General features: G+C 41.2%; 1 protein-coding gene across 2 annotated transcripts in view; it reads right to left on the minus strand.

The window, feature by feature from the left end:
* The window catches only part of LOC122550194 (uncharacterized), a 44,307-nt gene extending 41,348 nt beyond the window's left edge, over positions 1 to 2,959 (minus strand). For both annotated transcript variants that reach the window (XM_087987667.1, XM_043690934.2), the window contains exon 1: positions 2,523 to 2,959. In XM_087987667.1, the coding sequence (XP_087843793.1) occupies positions 2,523 to 2,934 (412 nt within the window). In that variant the 5' untranslated portion in view covers positions 2,935 to 2,959. The remainder of the gene's footprint in view (positions 1 to 2,522) is intronic.
* Between the last annotated feature and the right edge of the window lie 20,512 nt (positions 2,960 to 23,471).

The following is a 23,471-nucleotide window of genomic DNA, read 5'->3' on the forward strand; positions in this document are numbered from 1 at the left end:
AGAATATTGTTGCAGAATAAGGAGATATTTATTGAAAACTGGAATGCCTGTAGGGCAGTGAATGTCTGGAATTTTCTACCCCAGAGAGTTATGGGGGCCAGATCACTAAAAGTATTTAAAGAGAATGTAGATTTTTTAAAAAAATAGGAAATTGGGAGCTTATGATGAGCTGGCACAAAAGAACAGTTGAAGCCCATAGTAGATTAGCCATGATCTTGTTGAATGGTAGGGCGAGCTTGAAGAATGGAATAGCCATGTATGGAATAAGCTGCCAGAGGAAGTGGTGGAGGTTGGTACAATTTCAACATTTAAAAGGCATTTGGATTGGTATATGAAAAGGCAGGGTTTGGAGAATTATGGGCCAGGTGTTGGTAGGTGGGACTAGATTGTGTTGGGATATCTGGTCGGCATGGACGGGTTGGACCGAAGGGTCTGTTTCAATGCTGTACATCTCTATGACTCTATGATACTCTTGCTCCTCTTAGTTTGTGTGTATTACTTCCAGCTATATTAATTATGTTTCTGGCATTTAAGATATATTGCTCTCTCGTTAACAGTTGGTAAAATAACCAAAGGAAAGAGAGAGATTTTGCAAGGTGGTTTAAGAATAACTTCTAAGATGGAATTCATTATATTTTTGAAAAGGAAACTACAGGACTGTAAAGAAAGAGCAGGGCAGGGATCTGTGCTGTCTGCTATTAATACACCTCACGAATTCAGAACTTTGAATTATTGGTGATGCATTTTCCGGATCTTAAAGTGATGTGCAACGGCAGACATTTTGCATCTTTTCCAATCTTCCGTCGCCTGCTCGTGAATTCTGCTCCATTTCTCGCATCTTCATGTCTTCAGCGTCTCTGATTCAGTGACCGGAGCTGTGGATTTCAACGCGCCTCCTACCGGTGTCTAAAGGATCGCTTTTTATGTTTGACTTGTGTGTGGATTTCAGTTTGAAGGCTTCAGTACCTTTCCAGTCCCGAAACACAGTCATGCAAACAGATCGGTCACATACATTGCATAATCACGTACACTGCGAGTGTTTTAACCGAAATAAGATATTCTTTCAAAAATATAAACATAAACGTTTCAAATAATTTTATATCTCTAGGTTTTACTCCGGCTGTTTTCATTTCCGATGGTTACAGGTATAAATAATACAACCTCCGATGTAAAGTGATTTACATACATCGCTATCCATTTTCCAGTCATCGTATCGTTACTAAAAATGATCAAAGCTAAGAATGCGCTGAATTTTGTAAGGAGCATTTACTTAAAACACTGCAAATGACAAGATATTTTATTCCTGTCAAATAGAAAGGCTCTAGTCAGACACACGTAGAGCTGTTAAACAGATTAAAATTACGATTTTCCAAGAAAAGCGCCATTTGATCTTTACTTTTCGTAAAAATGAAGAATTTTTTTTTAGCAATTTATTCCTGCGAAATCAAAATGGACCGAATAATTGGTTGCGTTGTAGCTATGACAGAGACAGATGCTGAATATATTCAAGAGAATACATTTATTCGGGTTTCAAACATAATCTGAAACAGTGGTCTATTTGTTGGATAATTAAGCAAGTCTCGATACATTTTCATTTTAAAAAAGAACTAAAGAGACGATAATTGCAGTTTGAATTATGTGTTGGTTGATGTTCAATTTACAAATCAAAGCAGAAAGGAGAAGTTTAACAGAAGACGAGGAACTGCTAGACCAAAAAGAAGGATAAACACTTCGATCAATAACATGACGATAAATAGGTCCGGTACACACAAAAAAAGGGAATGTAAGAAAAGAGAGAAAAAAAAGATCGTTAAAGAGGAGGTGAGAAAGAATGGTGAAGTGGACGGACGTTTGAGGGGTGGGAGGGTGGGGAGCGGGGGGAATAAAGACGTAACTAAAAAGGGAATAAAAGAGGCTGTTACATAACGAGTAATAAAGGTACATTATGAGAAATACACAGGAAATTAAAGGAGAAACAAAAAACATAGAACAGCGAACGTTGGAAATCTGAAAGAAAAACAGAAACAAAAATACTTCTTTTGAAAAAGGGCCACTGGGACCTGAAACGTTAATTCTGTTAATTCTCCACAGATGCTGCCAGACCTGCTGAGTTTCTCCAATTATTTCTGTCTTGGATAGAGATTAAAAGGAAACAAGATAAATAAATGGGAAGAGATAAAGTGATATAAGCAAAAAGGTCAGAAACAGATAAAAGGGGAGATGGTGCAAAAATGAGAGGTTGGTAATCATATGGAAAAAGAGGGGTAAAATTGATATATAAAGCGTAAGAGTTAATGTTCGTTCGAGAGGTACTCTAGTTAACACGGCAACAGAAAGATTGAAAAGAGAGGTGGGAAGTGAAATGGAAAGGCGAACCGAGACAAGTTAATGCAAAGCTTACAGCTAATGATGGATGGTAAATGCGATAAACAAAATAAGATCAAGGGTTAGAAAGATAAGATAGACAGGAAATAGGTACAGTAGATAGATTGGGAAACGCCCAGACGGAGCAACAGACATACCCTGCCTCTCCAGCCTCTTTAGATGATGATTTAGACCTGTTAAGCACTCCTGAGTGTTTTTGAGAAATGGCCGGGATCTCGATTCAAAGATCAGTTTCAATAAATTTAAAAGCGCCTTTTTCCTCATTTTCATACTTATCTCGCCGTAAGCCACGTAGAATTGAACCTCATTCGATCCCGGTTCCTCTGACCCATACAAATATTCATCACCACAAAACTCAACACCAGCGCCATCACCGAATGAGAAGGGCCTGTTGCTCAGGAGACAGTCGATGTAGTGAGGGGTCACTTGGTCATCCAGGCGCCTAAGAAAAGCGCTAATGGGGAAAGGGAGCTTTGACCAGTATTCCCCCAAATCCACTTTCCCACCATCTTCCCAGCTGAACGGGGGAGTCAATTGTTCCAAACTCATACTGAAACCTCCAGTATTGATCAGGGGCGGCTTTATAAATATTAGGCTCTCAAAGGGTTAGGAACCGTTACTTGCAAATAGAGGCCCACCATCCGCAATGCAGACTCATTTAGAGATGCTCAGCACTTTTTATTAGGAAACGCCTTTGGATGCGTCAGAACTGCGTAGGTGAACTTTTCGTCCAAGTGTGATTTCATTTTTGTAAAAGTATTATTACACTTGTTAATTTACAAAGACCAGTGGCAGCACGGCTATTTTGCTTGCGCAGAAATAATTGGGAATGAAAAGGAAACTACATACGCATTTTACTTCTTCATAATCTGACTGAAGTCGGAACACCAGGGTTCGGCATTTTGGTTTGGCGATTTAAAATGTTTTGTATATTTGATACATACAGTCACTTACATTATCCAATATATTCTATCTACCGCATTCATGTAGCAGGATTCCACATTGGTTGGGTGGTTTAATGTGTTATTTCTCTCATATTTATATATTTATACACTGTTATTTCGATGACCCAGTATAATTTCAGTTTGTCTATACATATCGATTAATCGAACGCAATAATAAAAGGTGAGTTGGGAGGGGCAGGATATATCGAATCTGTTTAAGCTGGTCATTGCTGGGACATTTTATCAGGGGACATTTTGATTGGGTAGCGAAGGACAAACCCAAAAGGCTGATTCCTGTTGACTTGGTGTAACCTTTCTCTAACGGGCTCCAGTGACTTGTCTATTTCTTTCTTTAGCCCTATGTCCAGTCATCCATGGAGATTGGTCATTTTGGAGAGCGCTTTCCAACACTACGATGGATACAGTGTGCGCGGCCGGTTGGTCAAGGGTTGCCACAACATTTACCGCTTCATAGAGCTGGTCCAGAGCGGAAAGGTAGTGGTGGGAGCCATGACCTCAGACAGAAGACACTTGCCCATGGGTGTAGTCCACGTCCTATACAAAGTGACACAGAGGGACACCCGCACAAAGCTAGGAAACCTCAGACGACCAGTCCGACCGCCAAGCGACGCGTCAGAGGACTATGAGCCCAAGACCCTCACGGAAGCCAACATTTGGACCAGAGATACTCTATCAATAGCTGTCAGGGAGGCTTTTCAGGAGGCGTTTAACAGGGACCCCAAGTTTCCCAGGGTAAGGAGCTCTCTTCCATTACATGGCACCATAGATGCTTACTTTGAAGGCAAAGTATGTATTGGGAGACGACCTATTACCTATGACATCCAAAATAATAAGAAAGTTCAGTCCTACCTGCCTTTCATAGCTCCATCTGAAGACCCCTACTGGATGGCCTCTTTGTGCAGCATTGATGTAGATCGGAGAGAAGTGTTTGTCAAAGTTTTTTATTTTATCCACAACGAACAGACGTTAATATAACCGATGAGGGAGATGATATCCCTTCTTACAGTTCCACTTTCCAAATTGGTTCAATGTGTTTTTCTCAGGCATAATGTTCGTGCAAGTTCTGCTCCTTTCACTTTAATTACTCTCTCCAGTGGAAAATCAAGCTGAGAAGTACTTCCTACAGAGAGAAATGAATTTATAAAATATTAATCATCTGCCGTGTTTCAAAAAACAACTTCGTCAAACCATATACCGAATTTTATTTTTCAACCTAATTAATTATTAGGATTATCAGATAATATCCATTTAAAAAAAATCTTTACAAGATGAGAGTGTCACTGGCTAGGCAGCATTTAATGCCCATCCCTAATTGCTCAGAGGGCAGTAGAGAGTCAACCACTTTGTTGTGGGTCTGGAATCACATGTAGGCCAGACCAGGTAAGGATGGCAGACTTCCTTCCCTAAAGGCCATTAGTGAACTAGATGGGATTTTCCAACAATTGGCAATGGATTTATGCTAGTCATTAGATTCTTAATCTTCAGATATTTATTCAAATTCCACCATCTGCTATGGGGGATTTGAACCCAGGTCCCCAGAATACTATCTGGGTCTCTGGAGTAACAGTCCAGTGATAATACCACTAGACCATCACCTCTGATTACTTTGACATCTAGTGGTATTTATTACACATTTTGACATTTGATTCAGTGCTTTAGTGTTTGGTATCAACTGTTAATGATATGGTGCTATGTGGTGTGGATTGTTAACCATTTGTTGTTGTTTGCTTTTGATTGTTACTTTGCTGTTTATTATCAATTATTAGCTATTTGATGTTGGTATGGATCTCTTTAGTCATTTTGGTGGTGCTTGGTAGAGATTGCCAACTATTTTGAGGTTCTTTTGGCGTGGATTGTAAACAATTTTTGTTTCAATCAATTGTTAACCGTTTTGATGTAGTTTGGCATCAATTATTAACTGTTTCTGATGTGTATAGGTACTTATTAATAATTTTAGTGCAGTTTGGATCAATTGTTAACTGTTTTGATGTGGACATGTGTTTATTAACCATTTCGGTGTGGAATGGTACTTATTTCATAACCTTGTTACCTATAGACATGTATATTCTAACACAATCTGGCTGCCTTTCTACATTCTAGCATCTGTAAACATGAGTTCATATTAAGCTCCGCTGTCAGAGTCTGAACTCGTACAAGTCATATTCTTGAGAAAGACTGCAGAAAGCTACAGGAGAGGGATTTGGGGACTTTGTCTATTAGCATCCAAGTTCAGCTGGTAATAGGGAATATATTAATAGTCAGTATGGGTGGAAATTAGGAACAGCAAGGGAGCAGTCACCTCATTAGGGATTTACTACAGGCCCCCCAATAGCAGCAGGGAGATTGAAGAAAGGTCGGCAGATTTTGGAAAAGTGTGGACGTAGTAGGGTTGTTGTAATGGGTGACTTTAACTTTCCCAATATTGATTGGAACCTCCTTCGAGCAGAAGATTTGAATGGAGCTGTTTTTGTATGATGTGTTCAGGAAAGTTTCCTAACTCAGTACGTTGACAGGCCAACGAGGGGAGAGGCCATTCTAGACTTGGTGCTTGGAAACGAGCCGGGGCAGGTATCAGATCTTGTGGTGGGAGAGCATTTTGGTGATAGTGACAACTGCCTCACATTCTACATAGCTATGGAGAAGGAGAGGATTAGGCAAAATGGGAGGATATTTAATTGGGGTAGAGGAAACTATGATGCAATTAGACATGAGTTAGGAAGCATAGACTGGGAGCAATTGTTCCATGGTAAAGGCACTATAGACATGTAGAGACTGTTTAAGGAACAGTTGTTGCGAGTGATGAATAAATATGTCCCTCTGAGACAGGCAAGAAGTGATAAGATAAAGGAACCTTGGATGACGAGAGCGGTGGAGCATCTCGTCAAAAGGAAGAAGGTAGCTTATATAAGGTGGAGGGAGCTAGGGTCAAGCTCAGCTTTAGAGGATTACAGGCAGGTGAGGAAGGAGCTCAAAAATGGTCTGAGGAGAGCCAGGAGGGGGCACGAGAAAGGCTTGGCAGAACAGATTAGGGAGAACACAAAGGCATTTTACACTTATGTGAGGAATAAGGGAATGGTCAAAGAAAGAGTAGGGCCGATCAGGGATAGCATAGGGAACTTGTGTGTGGAGTCTGAGGAGGTAGAGGATGCACTAAATGAGTTTTTTGCTTCTGTCTTTACGAAAGAAACAAACTTTGTAGTGAATGAAACCTTTGAAGAGCAGGTGTGCATGCTGGAAGGGATAGAGATAGAGGAAGCTGATGTGCTGAAAATTTTGTCAAACATTAAGATTGACAAGTCGCCAGGCCCGGACCAGATTTGTCCTTGGCTGCTTTGGGAAATGAGAAATGCGATTGCTTCGCCACTTGCGAAGATATTTGCATCCTCATTTTCCACTGGAGTCGTACCTGAGGACTGGAGACAGGCAAATGTAATTCCTCTCTTCAAGAAAGAAAATAGGGAAATCCCCGGCAATTACAGACCAGTAAATCAGATTAGATTAGATTAGATTACAGTGTGGAAATAGGCCCTTCGGCCCAACAAGTCCACACCGACCCGCCAAAGCGAAACCCACCCCTACCCCTACATTTGCCCCTTACCTAACACTACAAGCATTTAGTATGGCCAATTCACCTGACCCTGCACATCTTTGGACTGTGGGAGGAAACCGGAGCACCCGGAGGAAACCCACGCAGACACGGGGAGAACGTGCAAACTCCACACAGTTAGTCGCCTGAGGCGGGAATTGAACCCGGGTCTCTGGCGCTGTGAGGCAGCAGTGCTAACCACTGTGCCACCGTGCCGCCCAGTAATGTAATACTGTATGCTAAATATCGAACAATTCTTTGGGATTTAATACAGTGTTTAAAATTTCTTCTCTCTTACACTTTACTTAAACCTTTCCTTATGTTTTTTTTCCCCATCCTTTTCTTCCCTCTGTGTTTGTTTTAACTGACATCACTAACATTTTTTCCAGTTCTGATTCAAGATGATCAATCTGAAACGTTCACTCTCTTCCTCTCTCCATGTCAATGAGTATTTTGAAAACTACTTAATTTTGTTTAAGATGATACTTCATACTCACATCTGTCATCTGCAAGGTGTTAGAAAGGATTCTGAGAGATAAGATTTATGACCATCTGGAAGAACATGGCTTGATTAAATGCAGTCAACATGGCTTTGTGAGGGGCAGGTCATGCCTCACAAACCTTATCGAGTTCTTTGAGGATGTGACTAGAAAAGTTGATGAGGGTCGAGCTGTGGATGTGGTGTATATGGACTTCAGCAAGGCATTTGATAAGGTTCCCCATGGTAGGCTCATTCAGAAGGTCAGGAGGAATGGGATACAGGGGAACTTAGCTGTCTGGATACAGAATTGGCTGGCCAACAGAAGACAGCGAGTAGTAGTAGAAGGAAAATATTCTGCTTGGAAGTCAGTGGCGAGTGGTGTTCCACAGGGCTCTGTCCTTGGGCCTCTACTGTTTGTAATTTTTATTAATGACTTGGATGAGGGGATTGAAGGATGGGTCAGCAAGTTTGCAGATGACACAAAGGTTGGAGGTGTCGTTGACAATACAGAGGGCTGTTGTAGGCTGCAGCGGGACATTGACAGGATGCAGAGATGAACTGAGTGGTGGCAGATGGAGTTCAACCTGGATAAATGCGAGGTGATGCATTTTGGAAGGTAGAATTTGAAAGCTGAGTACAGGATTAAGGATAGGATTCTTGGCAGTGTGGAGGAACACAGGTACACAGATTCCTTAAAATGGCTGCCCAAGTGGACAGGGTTGTTTAGAAAGCAAATGGTGTTTTGGCTTTCATTAACAGGGGGATTGAGTTTAAGAGTCATGAGATCTTGTTGCAGCTCTATAAAACTTTGGTTAGACCGCACTTGGAATACTGCGTCCAGTTCTGGTCGCCCTATTATAGGAAAGATGTGGATGCTTTGGAGAGGGTTCAGAGGAGGTTTACCAGGATGCTGCCTGGACTGGAGGACTTATCTTATCTTGACTGAGCTCGGACTTTTTTCATTGGAGAAAAGGAGGAGGAGAGGAGACCTAATTGAGATATACAAGATAATGAGAGGCATACATAGAATCGATAGTCAGAGACTACATCCCAGGGCAGAAATGGCTAACACGAGGGGTCAGTTTTAAGCTGGTTGGCGTAAAGTATAGAGGGGATGTCAAAGGCGGGTTCTTTAAACAGAGAGTTGTGAGAGCATGGAATGCATTGCCAGCAGCAGTTGTGGAAGCAAGGTCATTGGGGACATTTAAGAGACTGCTGGACATGCAAATGGTCGCAGAAATTTGAGGGTGCATACATGAGGATCAATGGTCGGCACAACATCGTGGGCTGAAGGGCCTGTTCTGTGCTGTACTGTTCTATGTTCTATGTAAATTAAATGTTGGCCTTTAAAAGGGGCTTTCAGTCAAGCAACACATTGATTTTAAAATTCTCATTCTTGTTTATAAATGCCACCATGGTCATGTCCCTTTCCACCACTGCCATCTTCGTAGCCTCATAAACCTCTGAAATATCTGTGTTCCTCTAATTCTAGACCAAATACACACCAGTAGAATAGTGGAGACAGATATTAACTCTCATATAGACAAGCTGTGGCCAAAAACTTGCAGATGGAATATAATGTAGGGAAATGCTGGCAGGAATAGAGGAGCTGCATATCATTTAAGAATAGAATAGAATCCCCTTCGGCCCAACAAGTCCACACTAACCCTCCGAAGAGTATCCCATCCAAACCCATTCCCCATTACTCCACATTTACCACTGATTAATGCGCTTAACCTTAAGTGGAGAAAGACTGCAGAAAGCTACATGAGATGGTTTTGGGGACTTCATCTATAAATGACCAAAAATTAACATCCAAGTTCAGCTGGTAATAGGGAACGTAAACTAAATGTTGGTCTTTATTTCAAAAGAAATGGAGTATAAAGATAGAAGGTTGTGTTAGAACAATACAAGACACTGGATAGACCACAGCTGGAATGCCGTGAAGTTTTGGGCACCTTCTCTAAGGAACAATATACTGGCAATGGATGAGGATTAGAATTTATTGTCACGAGTACTCAAGTACAGGAATACATCAGTACAGTACAAAGTTGCCATTGCGCCATCTTAGGTCCAAAGATACCTAGGTTCAAAATCTTAAGTACAAAAATAGAAAAATAAACAAATAAGTTAAAAAATTTAACATTACAGCTCTTCTTAGTGTAAAGTAGAAAAATAAAGAAACAGAGTTAAAAGTTAAACATTACAGTCCTTCTTAAGCCAAGGGTCTGCAGACGCTCTTCACTGGGCTTTTCCGATGAAGGCTAGCTCTCCCCGTGTGGACACGCCTTCCCCCGTGCTGGGCTAAGGAGCTCGCCAGCTGCTTCACTGCTGACTGCCATTTGTGTTCACTGGGCTTCACCAATGACCATTACTTTGCCACTAACCAATACCTGGGATCGCCAGGTTTTGCTGATGACCGTCAATTTGCTGACAACCACCAGCCTGGGCTCGTGCTGACTGTCAAAGTCCCACTCAGGGCTCCCCAGCTATTGCCATGCTCTGCTGCTGCCCCTGCCTCCATGTCCGAGTTCTCTCCAGAAGATAAGTTTAAAAAAAACTAAAACTTTATTTTTAAAAATTGAGAAGATAAAAAAAGTGGATGGAATGGATGAGACTCAGGCACAGGAGTCTGAACCTTGCCTACTCCACTGCTGCCATCTTGTATTCTCTGGAGGCAGTCCAGAGAAGATTCACTAGGCTGAAACCACGTATGAAGGAGCTGTCTTGGGAGAACAGATTGGATAAGATTGGGCCTGTATTTGTTGAGTTAAGTGTACTGCTGGAAAAACACAGCAGTTCAGGCAGCATCTGAGGAGCAGGAGAATCAACGTTTCGGGCATAAGCCCTTCACCAGGAATCAACTGTAGAAGAATGAGAGGCAACGTTATTGAAATAAACAAGATTCTCAGGGAAGAAGGGTCACTGGACTTTGCTTCCTCTCCACAGATATTGCCAGACCTGCTCAGTTTCTCCAGTAATTTGTTTTTATTGAAGATTCTTAGGAGACTTGATAGAGTAGATGTGTAAAGCTGGTATTTCCTTGTGAGACAGTACAGGACCACAGGGCATAATCTCAGATTAATGGGTCACACATTTAGAGATTGGGAGAAATTTCTTCTCTCAGAAGGTAGTGAATCTGTGTAATTCTTTATTGTAGAGAGCTGTTGAGGCTGGGTGATTAAGTAAATTCAAGGTTGAGACAGATTTTTAATCAATAAGGGAATTGATGGTTACAGGAAAAAGGCAGATAAATTGAGTTGTGGATTATCAGATCAACCATGATTTCACTAACTGGTGGAGCAGACTTGATAAGCTGAATGGCTAACTTCTGCTCCTACATCTTATGGTCTGTTAAACTTGATCTGCCATTTGTCCACTTATTACACCAGGTTTGAATGTTTTCTTTCATCTATCATTATCCTTGATTTTGCTTATTATATCTCTAAATCTAGCATCATCCGCAAAGCTTCCAGTGTCAACGACCAGAGTACGATGTATAGATGCAGTGAAAACATTTTTGTATTCTGCCCTAATATTATGCCATGATAAAAAACAAAATAGTGAATCTTTACTAAAGCAGTGCAACATTTACATTTCACATATCAGTCACCCACTGAAGAAAACTGCCAATGTTAAGTGCCAAACTATGATTATTCTCTTGATTTATAATATTGGATGTTTAAAGTCTGTTGGAATTCACAATAAATTTTGGCAGAAGAAAAACAAATGTATTGTTTAGTCAACATAAGTCAACAGTTCTTTCGAAAAATGTTCATTATTGACATAAAAATCCATTGTATTTGCAGTCATATTCAAGGAACTAGTAGGCTTTCAGATCATGTCCACTGGTGTATGAAGATGTCCATTAACAGTATTAATGACATGCCTGACCCTATGGATGGCAAATGGAGGAATCAAACCTTTTTTAGAACGTTTGCTAGTGTTCCAGTTCTTTAAAATGGTAATCTTTTTCTATGATATTCCAGAGTTATAATTATATAGAGTGCTGTATGATAAATTTGAGAACTGCAAGATTTACCTTAGAAATCTGTGACTTGTTCAAAAATTGTTTTCTTTTCTGACCACTATCTGACACAGTCAGATAATAATATGATGTACCTGAATATAATCATACACCAGAGTACTATCTCACATGCCCAAAATCTGTCTGACAAACCAGAGTTCTGTCTGATATAACTGAGTACTATCTGATATATGCAAATTCTGTCAGAAAAAGCTGAGAGTTGTCTGATCCACCCAGGTACTTTGAGATATTTGAGAGGTGCACCCAAGTATTGTCTGATGTAAACTGACATAATCTGTCTTAGGCAAATATGATTTGAAGCCAATAATGACATGCCCAAATGTTATATAACAAATCTTAGTATTTAAGTTCTTGTATTTGTTGTATAATATATCCCTGTATATTTCTAGTACAGTACTGCATGTTCAACCATTAATAAATATAATTTTACATGCCCAATTATTGTATGATGTATTAAGTAAAGTATTACATCCCTCAGTATGAAGTATCATCTTAAACAAAATTAAGTAGTTTTCAAAATACTCATTGACATGGAGAGAGGAAGAGAGTGAACATTTCAGATTGATCATCTTGAATCAGAACTGGAAAAAATGTTAGTGATGTCAGTTAAAACAAACACAGAGGGAAGAAAAGGATGGGGAAAAAAAACATAAGGAAAGGTTTAAGTAAAGTGTAAGAGAGAAGAAATTTTAAACACTGTATTAAATCCCAAAGAATTGTTCGATATTTAGCATACAGTATTACATTACTGGGCGGCACGGTGGCACAGTGGTTAGCACTGCTGCCTCACAGCGCCAGAGACCCGGGTTCAATTCCCGCCTCAGGCGACTGACTGTGTGGAGTTTGCACATTCTCCCCATGTCTGCATGGGTTTCCTCCGGGTGCTCCGGTTTCCTCCCACAGTCCAAAGAAGTGCAGGTCAGGTGAACTGGCCATGCTAAATTGCCCGTAGTGTTAGGTAAGGGGTACATGTAGGGGTATGGGTGGGTTGCGCTTCAGTGGGGCGGTGTGGACTTGTTGGGCCGAAGGGCCTGTTTCCACACTGTAAGTAATCTAATCTAATCTAATAACCAAAAATGGAATACAATTTTAAGTACAATATTACACTATGGAACCTTTAATGTCCCCCTTATTCAATGCTGTATTTCCTTGATACTGCTGAGAATGCTGCAGTCAGGTGCAATTATGGTTTCTAGACTGCAAAAAGGTATTTAAAGTACAAGGAAGAATTACACAGAAATTGAGAGAACACAACTATTTGAAAAGTCTGAGCAGGTTGGATCTCTTTACTCTGGAAATGAGGACAGATTAAGAGGAAACAAAATCAGAAATTGCTGGAAAAATTCAACAGTTCTGGCAATATCTGAGGACAGAAAGCAGAGTTAACATTTTGAGTCCAGAGATCCTTCTACAGAATAGTTCTGAAGAAGGGTCACTGGACCAGAAACGTGAATACTCCTTCTTCTTCACAGATGCTGCCAGAACTGAGAGTTTTTCCAGCAATTTCTGACTGTTTCTGATTTCCAGCAGCCACCTTTATTTTTGTTTAGCGACTAAGAAGCAACAGGTCTGACAGAAAGACAGAGCAATTTAATTGGGTGGTATGTGGCAATCTGTTTTTACTTTCAAGTGAGTCCTGAATAAGGCAAAATAAATATAAGAATGTCATTAACAGAAGAAATATATTTGAGAGGAGTATCTTTACACAAAAAGCGGTGGTAATTTTCAGCTTGCAGCCACATGGTGTGGCTGATGTGGAGAGTATTTACATTACTTGATGCACATTACAAACATAAGGGAGTAAAGACTCCAACTACAGATGTAAGGTGCAAAGAGGTTATAGAGTGAAAGGAGTCACATGTAGACCAGTTGGGCTGAATATCCCTTTTCTGTCATGTACAATCTATGAAATTCCATGTTCTATTCTTTTTTCCAATCACTTTTGGGACATCAGCATCGCTGGCTGGGCCAGCATTGATTGCTCATCCCTAGTTGCTCTGGGAAATAGTGGCAATCTGCCATCCATGTGCTGTAGGCAGACCCACAATGCCATTAGGGAGGGCGACCAGGATTTTGACTGAGCAACACTGCGATTATATTTCCAAGTCAGGATAGTGAGTGGCTTGGAGGGGAACTTGCAGGTGACGTTGCTCCCAAGTATCTGTTGCCCTTGTCCTTCTGGTTGGAAGTGGCTGTGAGTTTGGAAGGTGCTGTCTTAGGAGCCTCAGTGAATTTCAGGAATACATCTTTTAGATGGGACACACTGCTGCCACTGAGTGTCAGTAGTGGAGGGCATGGATGCTGGTTGATGTAGTGCCAATTTAAAGGTTTGCTTGGTTCGGAATGGTAAGCGAAAGTGAGTACTGCAGATGCTGGAGATTAGAGACAATAGAGTGTGGTACTGGAAAAGCACAGGAGGTCAAGTAGCATCCAAGGAGCAGGAAAATCAATGTTTCAGGCAAAAGCCCTTGGTGTCAAGCTTCTTGAATATTGCTGGAGCTGCATTAATTCAAGCAAGTGGAAAGTATGTGGATGCTGGATAGGCTTTGGGGAGTCAGGAGGTGAATTACTTGCTGCAGCATTCCGAGCCTCTGACCTGCTCTTGTAGCTACTGTAATTACTTGTCAGTTCTCTGGATCTCAATTAGACATGAAGGGTATTGCAGGATTTTTTTCAAGTTATGAGTGGCTTACAAGTACTTCTTTTGTTTGCTTTCTTGTCAGCTAATTTCCTTTTTTGTCAAACTGTATTAGTGCCTTATTCCATTAACTGTAAATAGACATTAGAATGTCCCAGGGAAATAATGAAGTACAGAATTAAAATAATAAAAATATCCATTTATTTAATACCCCTAACATAAATAAACTTTCCAATGGTCTTTTACAGGAGTGCTGTTTGATTTTTATTCTTTCATGGGATGTTACTGTCATTGGCAAGGTCAGGATTTCCCTAATTGGGAGTGGTTCTCTGGGTCATTTCAGAGAGTAGTTCAGAGTCAACCACATTGCTGTGGGTCTGGAGTCATACACAGGCCAGGCCAGGTAAGGACAGCAGATTTCTTTCCCTAAAGGATCTTAGTGAACCAGATTTGTTTCTAAGACAATCAATGATAATTTTGAGGTTGCCAACACTGAGATTAGGTTCTCGTTTCCGAATTGTGGATTGAATTAAAACTCCACCAGTTGCAGTGGTGGGATTTGAAGTCATATGCACAATGCTTCAGCCCAGAGCTCAGAATTACAAATCGTGACTACATCACCATCCTTCCACACCAACAAAGTCACAATGACACCAAACTAAGGAAGGGGACATTTTAGGTGGTGTCGAGGCTAAAAATTTGATAAGGAGAAAGTGAGGACTGCAGATGCTGGAGATCAGAGTCAAAGAGTGGTGCTGGAAAAACACAGCCAGTCAGGCAGCATTCGAAGAGAATTGACTTTTTGAGCATAAGCTTTTCCTGCCTCATTCTCGATGAAGAGCTTTTGCTCGAAATGTCGATTCTTCTGTTTCTCGGATGCTGCTTGACTACCTGTATTTTTCCAGCACCACATTCTTTGATTAAAAGTTTGATAAGAGATGTTTATTAATGCAGCACATAGGGGAGAAAAATAAAAACAATGAGGACTAGAGATAGAATTTCAGAACTAGAGGCTGGACAGTTAAGACATAGCAGCCAGTGATTAGGTGAAGGACATGGGGAAGAGGGGGAACAGGGTGGGAGGTTGATTTTGCAGATAATGGTTCCAATGTTGAATTTCAGGAGACTCATTTTTATCGAGCACTGGTGTTGGCCAAGCTATCTCTTATTCCTCAGGAACGGAGAGTCAATGCGGCAAGAGATGGAAGATTATCTCTATTTCCCGTGCCCATTAGAGTTCACAGAGATTGGGAGACTGAAGCCAAAACTAGGCTATAATATGCTAGCTAGCAGGGGTCAAAAAGTGTGGTGCTGGAAAAGTACAGCCGGTCAGTCAGCATCTGAGGAGCAGGACAGTCGATGTTTCTTGCATAAGCTCTTCATCAGGAATGTGAGCTAGCTAGGCTATGAACAAAACATAAATTCACAATGTCAGTTTGCAGGGAAACTGGGTTGGTTGGGGAGTTGATTTATACGCAGCAATGTTTTGGATAAGATCAGTTTCATGTAGAGTTAGAGATGAGATGGAGCCAGAAGACCTTTTCTCTTACTGGTATCACAAAGGTATGGATGATCATCCTTTTCATCCAGAACTGATATTGGCCAAGTCTTCTCTTATTCCTCAGGAACAGAGGGTCAGTGTGGCTAGCAAGAATTAGGAGTTACCAGTATATATGGACTCTGAAATAGAACATAGAACATTACAGCGTAGTACAGCCCCTTCAGCCTTCAATGTTGCACCAACCTGTGAAACCAATCTGAAGCCCATCTAACCTAACCCATCCGAGAAACAGGAGAATCGACTATTTCATTCTCGTCCATATGCCTATCCAATGACCATTTAATGCCCATAAAGTTGGCAAGTCTACTACTGTTGCAGGCAGTGCATTCCATACCCCTACTACTCTCGGAGTAAAGAAACTACCTCTGACATCTGTCCGATATCTATCACCCCTCAATTTAAAGCTATGTCCCCTCGTGCTAACCTAGGAATTGAGCCAAGCCAACAGTGGCAATAAAAAAGATTATTGTAACAAAATTATAATAAATTGACCAATAATACTCATCAGTAAATCATAGAATTGTTAAGTAAGAAAATCCATATCTATATAATTAACTATTCATTTCCTTCACTTAATTACCAGAGAAGGTATTTTTCAGTGCATAAGACTGCAACGCGTTGCATGAAAAATATTTTTATAATCATTTTATTATATTGCATATCTATATTTAAATTAAAAATACCTATGTGGCCCTGATTAGATTAGATTTCCTACAGTATGGAAACAGGCCCTTCGGCCAAACAAGTCCACACTGACCTCCAAAGAGTAACCCACCCAGATCTGTTCCCCTACATTTACCTCTGACTAATGTACCTAACACTATGGGCAATTTAGCATGGCCAATTCACCTAACCTGCACATCTTTGGATTGTGGGAGGAAACCAGAGCACCCGGAGGAAACCCACGCAGACACGGGGAGAATGTGGTGGGAATTGAACCCAGACCCCTGGTGCTGTGAGGCAGCAGTGCTAACCACTGAGCCACCGTGCTACCCCCTGTCAGGTTCTAATAGCTCTCTCAAACCTGTGTTGGAATTGCAGTATTACCACTGGAGGATATAGTGATAAGCTTAAGAGGTATTATAAAAGTGAGCATAGGAAATTGTGTAAACTTACCGCTTGTTACAAACCTACCTATTTTCATGGGACACTTCTAACAATACATGGTTAGGACAGTGGTGTTGTGGTTAGGAGGCAAAACTGTGTAAGGCAGCATCCAAGAATAAATCTACCAGCAAAAAAAAAAACCATGTCCAACAGCACCAGTTGGTGTGGATGTGCTTATTACCTGAACATTCTTCCCTTTCAGATAATATTCCATCTTGGATGCTTCAATTGAAATTACCTTCATCACACTACCACAGTAGTGCATTCAAGATTCTAAGCAAGACTGCTTCTGAAATAACTGCACAGAGGCCAAACTCCCTTGACCAAGTCACCCTTTATTTACTTATGCATAGTATACTGTCTGTAGCCAGCCAGCTTGAAGTCAGTCCCCCGAACTTAGAAGATTCTAAATCCCTTGTTAAAATTGGTCAGCCAACGCTTCCTAAATGGCTCAGGTTAACAACTCCAATCAAGGATCTCATAGTCAACTGCTCTGTCCAGATCTTCCATGATTAGCCTGCTCCTGGGCCTTGTGAAGGTGATCCAGGTAGTGGGTCATTAGAAGAGTCATTCAATTCAAATGCCTGTCTCTTTTTCATGGTTACACATATATCCCTGTGTCCTTGAGGCTTCTTTAACAAATACAAACTTATTAATTTATGATCAAAAAGTCTTATTCAATGAAGAATCAAAAATGGCTAGTTTAAAACATAAAGTTATAAATGTCCACTCTTCTAAATAACCTAAAACACATACACAAAACATTGACACACACACACACAAATAGGCAAAGGGAGGTAACAGATGTCTGTTTGCAGAGATTCACTGTAGGGAAGAAACACGTTTAGCCATTAAGTCTTCAGTCTCAAAGCCAAAAAGGATAAGAGATATTCTCGGCTATCAGTATGACACTCTGGCATGTATTGACGGGTATTGACAACATAGGCAATTGTCTCAGGAAACAATACCATGCCACCTTCAAGAGGACAAGCAGGTTTCACAACAACAAAGTTGGAGAGAGAGCTAAGCAGCCTGTATTTTGGCAGACACCTCCAACAGAACATACAAACAACCTCCAAATTGTGGATAAAAAGATATCCCTTGCTGATGTAATGAATTTTTTTTATATTTGGTTCAAGCAAAATGCCAGTGGCGCGGTGTCACCTGCCCCGACAGCCCCGGACGTACCTGTTCCCTCAGTCACTGCTGCAGACATCAGACTGGCCTTCTCAAGAATAAACCTGAGGAAAGCGACTGACCCAGATGGAGTCCTCGGCCACGCAGTCAGATCCTGTGTGGACAAGTTGGCGGAAGTATTCACTGACAAATTTAATCTCTCCTTGCTACAATCTGAAGTCCCCACCTGCTTCAAGGAAACCACTATCATCCCAGTACCAAAGAAAATGGGTGCACCATGTCTCAATGACTACAGTCTGGTGGTTCAGACCTCTGTAATCATGAAGTGATTCGAGAGGTTAGTCATGGCCCACATCAACTCTAGTCTCCCAGTCTACCTTGGTCTCTTGCAATTTGCCTATTGGCAAAACAGGTCCACAGTGGACACCATTTCCCTAGCTCTACACTCATTCCTGGAACACTTGGACAATAAGGATACCTACGTCAGACTTTTACTTATCGATTACAATTCAGCGCCTTCAGTGCTATAATCCCAACCAAATTAATCTCCAAACGCCAAGACTTAGGTCTCAGCTCCAGCAACCGGATCCTAAGCTTCCTGACCACAGACCACAATCAATGAATATAGAGAACAGCATCTGCTCCACCATAATCCTCAACACTGGTGCCCTGCAAGGTTGTGTTCTCAGCCCCCTACTGTACTTCCTATACACTCATGATTATAGAGCTAAATTTTGTATGAACGCCATCTACAGGTTCACTGACAACATCACCATTGTAGGCTGGACATCAAACATTTAAAATACAGGAAGGAGTTAGAGTGCTTGGTGTTGTGGTACAATGATAACAACCTCTCAATGTTAGCAAAACAAAACAATTGATCATTGACTTCAGGAAGAAAGGAGGACACAACCCTATCTACATTAACAGAGCTCTGGTGGAGATGGTCAACAGTGTCAAGTTTCTAGTTAACCAAACATCTGTCCTGGACCTTCCACATAGATGTGGTGGTCAAGAAGGCACAACAACACTTCTTCTACCTCAGGAGGCTTAGGAAATTTAGCAGGTCCATAAGGACTCTCACCAACTTTTACATATGCACCATAGAAGGCATTCTATGTGGCTGCATAACAGCTTGGTATGGAAACTGCTCTGCTCAGAACCAGAAGAAGCCACAGAAAATTGTGTACACAGCCCTGAGTATCATGAAAGACAATGTCCCATCTATGGACTCCATCTACACTTCTTGTTGCCGTGGAAAGGATGCCAACATCATCAAAGATCCCTCCCACCTAATAATACTTTCTTCCAACAGGCAGAAGACACAGAAGCTTGAACACATATTACAAAGTTCAAGAACAGCTTCTTCCCGCTGTTTCTAGACTGCTGAATGGACTTAATTTCAAATCTAACATTAATCTTCCTTTTATGCACCTCCTGTGCAGCTGTAACCCTATATGCATTGCTCTGTCTAAACACTCTATGATATGTATGCCCTTGTATATTATGATCTGCCTGTATTGCTCACAAAGACAAAACTTTTCATTGTACTCAAGTACATGTGACAACAACAAATCAAATGCGAAACATTGTTCAAACAGAACAGCCATCAGATTCAGTTATGAAAACAGTCAAGTGTTTTCCCGAAGGAGATGCAAACAAGATAAGCAATTATCCAAAACCTTATGGTTTTCAAAAAATGTCTTGTTGAAAACAAAGTTCTGATGTGATTTTCATTGATATTTCAGGCAAAAATGATCCAAATACCTTGCAATCCCTGAAATTTAAGTCCACAGAAGAAAGTTAAGTCTTTATAACACAGGTACACAATACTTTACCCGAAATCAGAAATTTTGTCATGGAGTGTCGAGCGTTATTTTGGCATGCGAATAGATGACCCAACCCCATACCCACTCAGACCACGTCACTCAGATGTGATGTGCACGCTTCAGGCTCTCTGCCTTTATTCCTGATGAAGGGCTTTTGCCCGAAACGTCAATTTCGCTGCTCCTTGGATGCTGCCTGAACTGCTCTGCTCTTCCAGCACCACTAATCCAGAATGTGATGTGGTGGTGTGGCCGAGAACTGGCAGGCATCAATTGTGTCTCAGTGCTCGCACTATTGTTATGGACTAGGCCAGACCACACACAACATTCTTGAGCAGGCAACCCAGACCATAACTTTGCAATTTGTTTTGGTAAGTATACAGTGAGAATTACCAGGAGTTAAGCTAGCTAGGTTGACTACTAAGTTTTAAAACCAACAAAAATTTATTCACAAAATTACACAATGAAACACAAAGAACAGAATAAAGAACTCCTACAGAACTCAGTCTAGATTTAACTATGCTGTTCAGAATATACCCAACAGTCACAATAAGCAAACCCCCTTAAAATACACTTAAAATAAATGAAACTGATGCTTACAGGTTGAAGTTAGATGGGCAGAAAGAGTGTGTGAGAGAGAGAGAGAGAGAGAGAGTTTCCACATAGCTCACTGTTGAACTCCAAACTTGTTTTGGACTGAACTGCTCAGATAGAGAGATGACCACTCCGCTTCCATTATACAGGTCACTTCTAAAACATGACCACTTTGACCTGAAATCTCATCTGTTTTCAAATTAACAAAAGGCCTCTCAAAATCCTTTAATCTCTATACCAAACCAGTCTAATTGGCACCGGGAGCATTTATGACCCCTCTGAGAAAAACCAAGGACATAGTATTCTTAAGAAAAGGAACAGCTTTTAGAAAAAAAGGAACCAGCTTTGTGACACTATTCACGTGTGTCTGCTGTACTTTTTTTTATTTCACTGTGAAAATGTCATTTATTCCGAAATCTGAAAAATTCTGAATTCTGAAATACAACTGGCCCCCAAGGATTTCGAATAAAGGATTGTGTACCTGTAATATGCAATGTTGTGTCCTGCAAAGAACCATTCAAGAGAAAAGACTGGTGTCTAACTTCTTACATCACCATCTAGGCATACCAGCCATAATGTTATTAAAACGTCGGGAATCACAAAATTTAGGAGCAGAATTAGGCCATTCGACACATTAGGTCTGCTCTGTCATTTGATCATGGATGACATGTTTCTCAATCTCATTATTGTGCCTTCTCCCTGTAATCTTTGAACTCCTTACTAATCAAGAACATATCTATCTCTGTGTCAAATACACTCAAAGATGTTGCCCCCACAGTCTCCTATGGCAATAAATTTCACAGATTTACCACTCTCTGTCTGAAGAAATTCCTCTTCAACTTAGTTCTAAAGAGTCAACCTTTCACTCTGAGGCTATATCCTCAGGTCCTAGTCTTTCCTACTCATGGAAACATTTTCAAAACGTCCAATCCATCCAGGTTTCTCACTGTTCTGTAAGTTTCAGTGAGTACAGACCCAGAGTCCTTAACTGCTTCTCATACCTGTAAACCTCTATGACTCCCTCCAAAGCCAGCATATCCTTCCTTAGATACCCAACCCACTCACAAAATTCCAAATGTGTCTGACTAGAGTCTTATATAATTTCAGCAGTACGTCCCTACTCTTGAATTCTAGCCCTCTTAAAATGAATGCTGTCATTGCACTTGCCTTCCTAACTAACGGCTGAACCTGCATGTTAACCTTAAGAGAATTCTGAACTGGGACCCCTAAGTCCCATGTGTTTCATATTTCTGAAGCCTTTCCTCATTTCGTAAATAGTCTGCACCACAATTCTTTTTACCAAAGCGCATAACTTCACACCTCCCACATTGTGTTCCATCTGCCACTTCTTTGCTCATTCTGCTAGCCTATCCAAGCCCTAACGCAGCCTCCCCACCTCTTCTACATGACTTGTCCCTCCACCCATCTTTATGTCATCTTCAATCTTAGCAATAATGCCCTCAGTTCCTTTGTCCAGATCATTGTATCATATAGTTGTGGTCCCAACACTGAAGTCAGGCTAACCAGCTATAATTTTCTGTCTTATGCCTCCCTCCCTTCTTAAATGGGGGTGGTACATTCACCATTTTCCAATCCTCTGGAACTCACCCAACTTGATTCCTGAAAGATCACCATCAATGTTTCCACAATCTCATAGTCGTAGAGATGTACAGCATGGAAACAGACCCTTTGGTCCAACCGTCTATGCCCACCAGATATCCCAACGCAATGTAGTCTCACCTGTCAGCACCCGGCCCATATACCCATTCAGATGCCTTTTAAATGTTGCAATCGTACTAGCCTCCACCACTTTCTCTTGCAGCTCATTCCATACACGTACCATCCTCTGCGTGAAAAAGTTGCTCTTTAGCTCTCTTTTATATCTTTCTCCTCTCACCCTAAACCTATGTCCTCTAGTTCTAGACTCCCTACCCCAGGGAAGAGACTTTGTCTATTTATCCTATCCATGCCCCTCACAATTTTATAAACCTCCGACGCTCCAAGGAAAACAACTCCAGCCTATTCAACCTCTCCGTATAGCTAAATCCTCCAACCCTGGCAACATCCTTGTAAATCTTTTCTGAACCCTTTTTCACAACATCTTTCCGATAGGAAGGAGACCAGAATTGCATGCAATATTCCAAAAGTAGCCTAACCCATGTCCTGTACTCAATGCTCTGACCAATAAAGGAAAGCATACCAAACATCTTTTTCATTATCCTATCTACCTGCAACTCCACTTTCAAAGAGCTATGAACTTGCACTCCAAGGTCTCTTTGTTCAGCAACATTCCCCAGGACCTTACCATTAAGTGTATAAGTGACAAGCGGTGTCCCGCAGGGTTCAGTGTTGGGGCCGCAGCTGTTCACATTATATATTAATGATCTGGATGAAGGGACTGGGGCATTCTAGCGAAGTTTGCCGACGATACAAAGTTAGGTGGACAGGCAGGTAGTACTGAGGAAGTGGGGAGGCTGCAGAAGGATCTAGACAGTTTAGAGGAGTGGTCCAGGAAATGGTTGATGGATTTCAATGTGAGCAAATGCGAGGTCTTGCACTTTGGGAAAAAGAATAGAAGCATGGATTACTTTCTAAACGGTGAGAAAATTCGTAAAGCCAAAGTACAGAGAGATCAGGGAGTGCTAGTTGAGGATTCTCTAAAGGTAAACATGCAGGTTGAGTCCGTGATTAAGAAAGCGAATGCAATGTTGTCAATTATCTCAAGGGGGTTGGAATATAAAAGCACTGTTGTGCTACTGAGACTTTATAAAGCTCTGGTTAGGCCCCATTTGGAGTACTGTGTCCAGTTTTGATCCCCACACTTCAGGAAGGACATACTGGCACTGGAGCGTGTCCAGCGGAGATTCACACAGATGATCTCTGGAATGGTAGGTCTAACATACGAAGAACGGCTGAGGATCCTGGGATTGTATTCATTGGAGTTTAGAAGATTAAGGGGAGATCTAATAGAAACTTACAAGATAATACATGGCTTGGAAAGGGTGGACGCTAGGAAATTGTTTACGTTAGGCGAGGAGACTAGGACCCGTGGACACAGCCTTAGAATTAGAGGGGGTAAATTCAGAACAGAAATGCGGAGACATTTCTTCAGCCAGAGAGTGGTGGGCCTGTGGAATTCATTG

This window comes from Chiloscyllium plagiosum, unplaced genomic scaffold (genome assembly GCF_037043375.1).
Source record: "Chiloscyllium plagiosum isolate Xiang-an unplaced genomic scaffold, Cpla_swu_hap1 HiC_scaffold_5, whole genome shotgun sequence".
NCBI lineage: Eukaryota > Metazoa > Chordata > Chondrichthyes > Orectolobiformes > Hemiscylliidae > Chiloscyllium > Chiloscyllium plagiosum.